Source organism: Polypterus senegalus, chromosome 8, assembly GCF_016835505.1.
Source record: "Polypterus senegalus isolate Bchr_013 chromosome 8, ASM1683550v1, whole genome shotgun sequence".
NCBI classification, from domain to species: Eukaryota; Metazoa; Chordata; class Cladistia; order Polypteriformes; family Polypteridae; genus Polypterus; species Polypterus senegalus.
Genome location: NC_053161.1, coordinates 178,364,429 through 178,374,623, shown reverse-complemented (window position 1 = coordinate 178,374,623; position 10,195 = coordinate 178,364,429). Strand labels below are relative to the sequence as shown.

The following is a 10,195-nucleotide window of genomic DNA, read 5'->3' as shown; positions in this document are numbered from 1 at the left end:
AAGGTTAAGGTGGTGAAAGGGGTTGTTGAGTTGGGAGGGATAAGGCCAGAGACAATATAAAAGAATGATGTCCGTGTTTACTTTGTACAGTGGAGGTGAAAGGTGTTATGATAGACTTATGAAGGAATAGCTTTGGAGAAAAAAGATTTGAAATGAATTTATTTGGAGAGGAAGAGCTGGAAGGAAATGAATTGTGTGTGCCCTGCAGTGGGCTGGCGCCCTGCCCGGGATTCGTTTCCTGCCTTGTGCCCTGTGTTGGCTGGGATTGGCTCCAGAAGACCCCCTTGACCCTGTATTTAGGATGTATCGGGTTGGATAATGGATGGATGGATGGATGAAGAAAGATCTGGAAAAGGGGAAGGAAATGGATGGATGGATGGATGAATAAAAAGCTTGTTTGGATTCACATTAGACAGCAACTTTCGATATTTATCCTAGTTGTAGGTCTCTCTATTCCAATCACTAAGTATTTACTTGGGAACGCTACTTTTTCTCTCAAGGTTTCTGTTTGACACTATCGGGATGTACATAAACCTCAATCATAACTTGAAACTGGTGGAATTGTTAACACTTTAATTTTTTTATATGTTCTGCTCCATGTTAGAGTCCTGGTGCATTGTCAGAAGTTAAACTCCTTTTAAAATTTGTAAGGGATGATAATAATTAACACAATTATGGGCCTCAATGTTTCTTTGGATTGGACTTATGGAGCTCTAACCATCCACGTTGTGCCCCAGAGTGTGGGGCTGGGGGATGTGGGCACAACCAGATGGAACATAGAAGCACTGTGGCATATAAGTTCTCCCATCAATCTGAGCAGCAAAGAGTCTCCATATTGCTTAAAGAGATAAGACAACTTGTGAGCGTGTGTCTTGAAAACCGTCAAAGTCAAACAGGACCCTGCTGGCACAGATTTAATGTTTCTTCTACATATCTGGCCTATCTTCCATTCCATTTCCTAATCATTTAGATTTCTGTTTTCCTATTTCACCTAAACAGTGAGCGATCGATCAATCGATAGATAGATAGATAGATAGATAGGATTATAATTTTGGCATAGTATGCACTATATAATAGTCAGATAGATTCAAACTATTTAATCTCAGAACTTCAGAGTCCAAAGCCGTAACCACCAGGACCCACTTCCTGCCTCATTATGTCGTATTTGCCGGCATTTGTTTTTTTGTCAGTTGGGACTGGAATGTTCCATGGATTTACATCTCCTAATCTGTTTCTCTTTCTAGTGTGTGGCTCCCAGTGTTTCTGCTGCTGGGGTTTTCATTTAAGAGTTATCAATGTAGGAGTCTGCCAATGTTTTTGCCTCTTCATCCATCATTGCCTTCTGATTGTTACAAAAGATGTGCCCCATCTCTAGCTTTGTCTATCAGAACTGGTACTAAATTGTTTGAACATTTTGTTTTATTGATGCCTTGAAGTGACCTTATGGGAACTCCAGAGTAGTTCTTCTGACTGCTCAAAGTGAGTACAAACACTCACAATATTAAAATATGTTTTCTCCAGGCACTACTGTCCAAATCTGAAAAATCATGTGCTTCATTCAGAAACGCTATTAGGGTTCTGTCTAATGGGAAACTCCATGAGTTCATATCAAGTCATCAAAGTTCCCACATTAGAAACAGTAAGAAGGCTCCCCCACATTATGGATCCGTATACCGTATGTGGCCTGCCAATAGCACCTGCTACATTTCAAGCAGTAATACAATTTCTTCTGGGGGTCTCCATGTGTTTTTTTTTTCCAATGCTGTCACGATAGGATTGAACCTCCCTCACTAACAGTATCACAATTCTGTACTGCATTTCTTTTTGGTCTCTTACGTTTGCCATGAAGGTTCAGTGTAGTCTCCACATTCTTCCCATTGGCATGACTTCTTGTGTGGTAACGAAGACCACTCCTGTCTGTGAACAGTTTGCCACATTCAGGACAGCAATATGGCTTCTCTCCAGTGTGAACTCTCATGTGCACCACAAGACTGCTATGCCTGGAGAAGCTTTTTCCACATTCAGAACAGCAATATGGCTTCTCTCCATTGTGAATTCTTGTGTGATGCTGTAGGTGTGTGCAGTTGGAGAATCGCTTGCCACATTCAGAACAGCAGTATGGCTTTTCTCCTGTGTGAATTCTCATGTGGATTTGAAAATGGCTCCTGCTGGAGAAACGCTTCCCACATTTTGAACAGCAATATGGCTTCTCTCCAGTATGAATTTTGGTGTGCCGGTAAAGACTACTCTTGTCAGAGAACTTCTTGCCACATTCAGAACAGCAAAATGGCTTCTCCCCAGTGTGAATTCTTGCGTGAACCTGGAGACTTTTCATTACACAAAATCGCTTACCGCATTTAGAACAGCAATATGGCCTCTCCCCAGTATGAATTCTAGCATGAACCTGAAGGTTGGCAATCCTGGAGAATTGTTTGCCACATTCAGGACAGCAATGAGGCTTCTCACCAGTGTGAATTCTACTGTGCTTCTGAAGATAGTTGAATTGCAAAATGTTTTGCCACATTCAGCACAGCAATAAGGCTTCTCTCCAGTGTGAATTCTGGTGTGGATGCGAAGATTGCTGTTATCAGAAAATTGTTTTCCACATTCAGAACAGCAAAATCTCTGGTCTCCCGTGTGAATTCTCATGTGAGTCTGAAGGATATTGACTCGCATGAATCGTTTGCCACATTCTGAACAGTCATATGGCTTATCTCCTGTGTGAAGTCTTGTGTGGGTTTTAAGGTTGTCACTTCGTGTGAACCGCTTACCACATTCAGAACAGCAGTACGGCTTCTCTCCTGTGTGAGTCTTTGCATGGGTCCTAAGGTAGATGACTCGTGAGAATCGCTTGCCACACTCAGAACAGCAGTGAGGCTTGTCTCCTGAATGAAGTGGAAAAGGAAAAACAAAAGCTCATTTTCAACACACTGCCCTTTTACTGATATTAAGTCACAATATTAAATATTTGCTTGCTGAAATTATGAGTAAGATTTTTAAAACCATAAACAAGTGTAAAAGAAATTCAGTTTGATAATTTGCCTACTGCTTTACAACTATTGACACATGAACTCAATCACTGGAGACTAGATGTTTAAATGCTAAACTAAAAATGTGTGATAGGCCCATTTGGCCAGATTATTGGTCACATTATATTTAAGGACCCCCTCATCATTCTCCCTTCTGTATTACAACTACTTGCCACACATGTACTGTTGTCACCAATGTTTGATTGGTAAAAACAGGAAATATACATTTAGATCATGTTTGAGTGGCTAAATTGAAGAGGTTTTTGGTTACATTGTTGTAGCAACCCTGGGTCTAAACATGAAAAGGATAAACTCTTGAGGTGGTCATGGACTTTTTAAAGGGGGTGGAAATACCTGGAAAAGCCCTTGAACTGAATGAAGGGGGCGGCACTGGCATGGCACCTAGACAGTAAATTTCCCATTCTCTCAGCTGCTAATGCCTATCAAGCTCTGAAACATGGCTGTTGCAGAGCCTCAGAAGTGAACTCTGGCCTTGGGTTGGCTTACTGAGAGCTGCAGGATTGTGTGGCATAGTGTGGGTTGGTTTTGACCAGAATGAACAGAGTGAAGTGGTGCTGGGCAGTGTGTATGAGCATTCAAAGAGACCAAGCAGCTGGGAACATGTAACACCTCTGAAGATCTGAACGGCATGTTGGAAGCAGCCAGCATCCACCGGTGTGGCATAAAGTGACTGATTCCATTACTTCATCTCTCAAATCCTCTAGTCGTTACATTGGTGTTAGTGGTAGGATAAGATTAGACTTATACCTTTTTTGTAATAAGGAGACCAAAACTGCATACAGTACTCCAGGTAAGACCTCACTAGTGCATTATATAACTTAACTTAACTCTTTTGACGTGTACTCCACACATTGTGATATATAATAACCTAACATTCTGTTAGTCTTCTTAACTACCCCTGCACACTGTCTAGAAATTGATAGTGACAAGTCCAGTATGACTCTCAAGTCATTCTCATTAGGTGTACTTTGCAAGTTTCACACCTCTCATTGTGTATTCAAATCTAAGATGCTTACTTTGTAAATGTAATAAAAACTAAAGTATTACATTAAATTCCATCTGCCCAAGCCTGTATGCTATCCAAATCCCTAAGTAACAATTTAGCCAATCCTCCATCATCTGCTCTTCCACCTAGTTCGGTTACATCTGCAAAAATATCCAGCTTACTGATTATATTCCTGTCTAAATCATTTCTGAATAATAAAAAGAGCAGTGGCCCCCAGCAGGACACCACTTTAAATACAGTAAAAGTACCCCTCACCCTAACCCTTTGCCTCCCGCATTTGTGCCAATTTTGTAGCCACCTACTGAGCACACCCTGAATTCCCCCAAATACTTTAGTTTGACCACCAAACTTTCATGTGGTACCTTATCAAAAGTATTTTGAAAATCTAGATAAATAATACCATATGCACCTCTCTGATCATTTCCTTTTGTTGCTCCCTCCTAGAATTGCAGCATATTAGTTAAAAATGACCTTCCTTGTCTGAACCCATATTGAGTATTTGCTATTACTCCAGCTCTAGAAATACAAGGGGCCCCAAAAATAACTTTATATATATATATATATATATATATACACACAGTAATCCCTCACTATATCGCACTTCGACTTTCGCGGATTCACTCTATCGCGGATTTTAAATGTAAGCATATCTAAATATATATCATGGATTTTTCGCTGGTTCGCGAATCTCTGCGGACAATGGGTCTTTTAAATTAAAGTACATGCTTCCTCAGTTTGTTTCCCCAGTTGATTTCATACAAGGGACACTATTGTCGGATGGCTTAGAAGCTACCCAATCAAAGCATGTATTACATATTAACTAAAACTCCTCAATGCTATAAGATATGTTTGCCGTGCGGTGCTCCGTTGTTTGCTTGTCTCTGCCTCTATCTCACACTCTCTGACATTCTCTGCACCTGACGGAGGGGCTGTGAGCAGACGTGCTGTTTGCACAGAAGCGGTTTGCCTAGTGGATACGGACGCACCTCTAAGAAAATGCCGCTTCCAAAAGCACACTTATTGATTTTTTGATGGTTTGCTTAAATCTTGCTCTCTCTCTCTCTCTGACGTTCTCTGCGCCTGACGGAGGAGATGTGAGCAGAGGGGCTGTTTGCACAGAGGCTGTTTGCTTAGAAGATACGGACGCTCCTCTAAAAAATGCCGCTTTATTGCGGTGCTTCGGCAAACTTAAAAGCTCGCAAATTGATTTTTTGATTGTTTGTTTTTCTTTGCGAGCGCTCGCTCTCTCTGAAATTCTCTGCTCCTGATGCAGACACTCCTTTGAAGAGAAGATATATTTGCATTCTTTTAATTGTGCAAAGAACTGTCATCTCTGTCTTGTCATGGAGAACAGTTTAAACGTTTGACTAAAGGGTGTTATTTCATGTCTAGAGGGCTCTAATAATGTTAACAGTGTGGGAGAGTTTATAAGGGCTTAAAATATATAAAAATAACCATACAAACATATGGTTTCTACTTCTCGGATTTTCATCTATCGCTGGGGGTTCTGGAACGCAACCCCATGATCGAGGAGGGATTACTGTATATATATATATATATATATATATATATATATATATAAAAATCATACACACTGTGTGCACAATTATTAGGCAAGTTGTATTTTTGAGGATTAATTTTAATATGGAACAAACACAGTGCTATCAGTCAATCCAAAATGTTAATAAACCTGAAACCTGAATGTTTCACAACGGAAATGTGAGTGTGAACATCATCAGGGGAATACATATGTGCACAATTATTAGGCAACTATTAGTGTGCAGATTTATTATGCAACTAAAGGAAAATGAAAATTTTCCCATCTCACTTGTTTATTTTCATCTGTTATAGTGAGAATAATAAACAAACACCTCAAAATTTACAAATAAACATCTCTGACATTTCAAAAAAATCAATCAATCAATCAATGACCAATATAGCCACCCTTCTTTCCAATAACAGTCATAAGCCTTTCCATTCATGGAGTCTGTCAGTTTCTTGATCTGTTGACGATCAGCTTTTTGTGGAGCAGTGACTACAGCCTCCCAGACACTCTTCAGAGAGGTGTATTGTTTTTCTCCCCCGTAAATCTAGCGCTTAAGAAGTGCCCACAAGTTCTCGATAGGGTTTAGGTCAGATGAGGAAGGGGCCATGTCATTATTCCTTCATCTTTAAGGCCTTTACTGGCTGGCCACGCAGTGGAGAACTTCGATGCAAGTGATGGAGCATTGGCCTGCATAAAAATCATGGTCTTTTCCTGTATCACTGTTTGAAGAAAGTGTCTTCAAAAACTGGCAGTAGGTTTGGGAGTTGATTTTGAGTTCATCTTCAATGCAAAAGGTCCAACTAGCTCATCTTTAAAAATACCAGCTCATACCAGTACCCCACCTCCACGTTGGAGTGGAGCTCTGTGCCCATTACTGATCCACAGGTCCATCCATCTGGTCCATCAAGAGTCACTCTCATCTCATCGGTCCATAAAACCTTTGAAAAAAATCTGTCTTCAGATATTTCTTGGCCCAGTTTTGACGTTTCAACTTATGTTTCTTGTTCAGTGGTGGTTGGGTTTCAGCCCTCCTTACCTTGGCCATGTCTTTGAGCACTGAACACCTTGTACTTCTGGGCACTCCAGGTAGGTTGCAGCTCTGGAATATGAAAGTACTGGAGGATAATGGGTTCCTGGTAGCTTCACGTTTGATTCTTCTCAAATCTTTGGCAGCTAATTTGCATCTTTTGTTCTCAACACGTTTCTTGCGACCCTGTTGACTATTTGCAACAAAATGTTTGATGGTTCTGTGATCACACACCAATATCTTAGCAATTCCAAAAGTGCTGCATCCCTCTGAAAGACTTTTTACAATTTTTGACTTTTCAGAGTCAGTTAAATCTCTTTTTTGGCCCATTTTGCCTGAGGAAAACTAGCTGCCTAATAATTCTGCACACCTTGATATAGGGTGTTGATCTCCTTAGGCCACACCCTCCCTCATTACACAAATACACATCACCTGACGTGCTTAAATCCAATAAGCATTCAAGTTAATACAGCTTGGAGTTGGAATATACGCATAAAAATGATGATATGGTCAAAATACTCACTTGCCTAATAATTCTGCACACAGTGTATTTCCCAGAACATTTCCAAAATGTCAAAATATTCTCCATGAGACACAATACATTTGTCCACTACACTTTTTCCATTGTTCAAAACTTTTATGAAACTCTTGCAAAGTGATGGCCTTCAGTGCCTCTCTCGTTTGCTTCTTGACCTCCTCTACATCCTGAAAAAGCTTTCCTTTAAGGTCCCTCTTCATTCTTGGAAATAAGAAAATAAAAAAATTACAGGTTGAATGGTCCGTTTGGGAGTGGGGATTGGATCCCGGTTATTTTGAGAAACTGCCGCACACTCAGTGCTGTGTTGTGGTGATGCAGAAGCCACTCGCCTGGGGGGTATTCCAGAAAGCTTGGTTAACTTACCATTTGGTAAATCATAACCTCTGGGTTGATTTACCCCAAACCCGCATACCATGAGTATGTCGGTTCCAAAACACCTGAGAAGAGTAAGTTCAATCAACCTCCTACTGGTTACCCAGAGTTAATGCGCGTGCACCGTGCAAACATAAAGACGTTTTCAATGGATCGCCGATTTCACGAGTCAAAACGGAAGATCAAGGAGAAAAAAAGCGAGCGGCATATTTCACAGAGGTGGAGTTGGAGGTGTTAATGCAGGCGTTTGAAGAATTCAAGCCTATCATAATGAAAAAAGTAATACGGCTGCATCGGCTAAAGAAAGAGAGTTGGCTTGGCAAAAAATAACGGACAGAGTAAATGCATGAGCGTATTAAATTGCAAAATTGACATCGCCTCCCTTTTATTATACTGTAAAATAATGAAACACCCCTTCCGCACCCTTTTCACTGTTAAATCACTTTGAATGCATTCACTTTTCCTGCCATTCATTTCTTTAGGTTAAAATAACAATGTGTATTGACTAGGAATATATGGTTTCTTATTTAATAAGGTGTAATCCGTCTGGATGCAGAAGAACTTTGAGGCAAGTCAAAATGAAACATAAAAACATACTGCAAAAAGGTAATAGTTGATTACACGATCACTGAACTATTGATTAAACACGATTTAGTATATTCTGTCTGTCATGTAGCTAATAGAAAGCAAGCTGAAGCCCATCTAACTGGCGGGGGCCCACCACCACCTCCCCTCACCCCATCTGAGGAGCTGGCTCTGTCCCTTAATAAAGGGCGACCAGTGGTTGCTGGCATTCCAGGGGGCACTTCGTCACACACACTATGCACCACAAGTAGCATGGTGAAATGTAAGTTTACCACAATGATTTGTTTTCATTATATGACTTAATAAATTACTATCTCTGTCACTTAAAGGCTTCTTCAACATGCTTAATGGTTTTATGCAGGCTGACTTTATTGAACTTTATTGAACACAAAATCCAGTTCTTACCTGCACATTGATACTATGAATAGATTTCCTATTAACATAGTCTCCCTCATTCATTGAAGGAGCTTTAATAGGAATGTGGGTGCCGTCAATGCACCCAATTACATTTGGAAACCCTGAAATAGAAAGTCATATAGGGAAGTATCAAGTGTGTGTGCAGGATGAATACATCTATAGATATAAATAGTATGACTACATATTAAATATGCGTCATGAATTTTACTACAAAGGACAAACCTGCCACTCTGTGGAATTCCTCTTTAATTACAGGTTAGAGGTTAATTAGAGGTTTATGGCCAGGGAACTGTACAAACGTGTGTAAGAAGTGTTTCAGTGCCAGACATACTGTGCGAACGGCTCTACACACAGTTGCCTTTCCCACATGCTCTGCATCGCCCACACAAAAAATGCCCTGAGGCAAAAACCGAAGTGCTATGCACAGACCCGCGGTTTGTGACATGTGCAATATGCGGTGCCAAGAGATGGGTCAAGTAAATTAACGATTCTTTTGAAGACCGATAACGCTCTTTTAAAAAATCATTTGGAAATGAAAAGACATCAATACGCGGTCTTATTACTCTCTCCCGGCGGAAAAACCTCGGATAATTTGTGCTTCCACGTCCACAGGATCGTCATCAAAAGGGCACGCCATGCTCAGTAACCTTCTGAAACAAACTTACCCTGGAACATAACCTGCTCGGTGGCAGGTTATCTTCAGAGAGTAAGCTGCTATGGTTACATACATACCCAGAAAGTTACCTCCGTTTTTGGAACCGAAAGTTGAGGTTATCCACAAACTTACCCGGGTATGTCACATAACCTGCTTTCTGGAATACCCCCCTGATCACCACAATTCGGGTTGTTTTCTCCACACTGCATCACACAATCGCTTCAGCACTTCAAGGTAAAAATGCTGGTTAACCATCTGACCTTGTGGTACAAATTCAAAATGGACAAGCCCATTGATGTCAAAGAAGCAGATCAACATGGTTTTCACATTGGATTTGACTTGCCTTGCCTTTTTCGGGTTCTCGGAGATGCTGCATTTTTCCACTGACGTTATAACTGCTTCGTCTCCAGGTCATACCAGTAACACCACGATTCGTCTCCTCTGATGATTTTGGACAAAAAGTCTGGATCAGTTTCTAATTGATCTTTCCGTTCACAGCACACAGCCAAGCGATTGGATTCTCTGATTCTCCAAGAGCGAGTGAGGAACGAATTTCATACTGATTTGTTTCGTCTGAAGACCACCTGTAAAAAGTTCATTGACATGAACTCCAAGAAACTCCACTCAATGCTTCCAACTTGTTGATTGTTTGACAAACAATCAAACATTATCGCATTGTGAATTTTTCTGAATGTTTTTGTTGGTTCTACTTGTTGAAGGATGCCCAGGTCGTGGTTGGTCTTCAAGTGACATGTCACCACGTCTGAACTGAAAAAACCTTTTTGTAAACCCTTGCCTGGCTCAAAACTTCTTCTCTGAAAGCCTCTCGAAGCATTGTGACATGTTCCCCCAAAAGGAAACAGAACTTAATGCAAACACGTTGTTCTTTCAAGATTACTATCACAAAATCGAAGAAGATGGTAACAGAGGCTCAAGAAGAAAAACAAATGACACTGACCTTACAGACCTTCACCTAAGGACGGCGCTTGATCAAATGAT

General features: G+C 40.7%; 1 protein-coding gene across 1 annotated transcript in view; it reads right to left on the bottom strand.

Moving 5' to 3' along the window:
* Positions 1-316: 316 nt before the first annotated feature.
* The window catches only part of LOC120534728 (zinc finger protein 91-like), a 49,038-nt gene continuing 39,159 nt past the window's right edge, over positions 317-10,195 (bottom strand). Inside the window, 2 exon segments of the mRNA XM_039762313.1 lie at positions 317-2,496; positions 2,499-2,885. Coding sequence (XP_039618247.1) covers positions 1,766-2,496; positions 2,499-2,885 — 1,118 coding nt within the window. The 3' untranslated portion in view covers positions 317-1,765.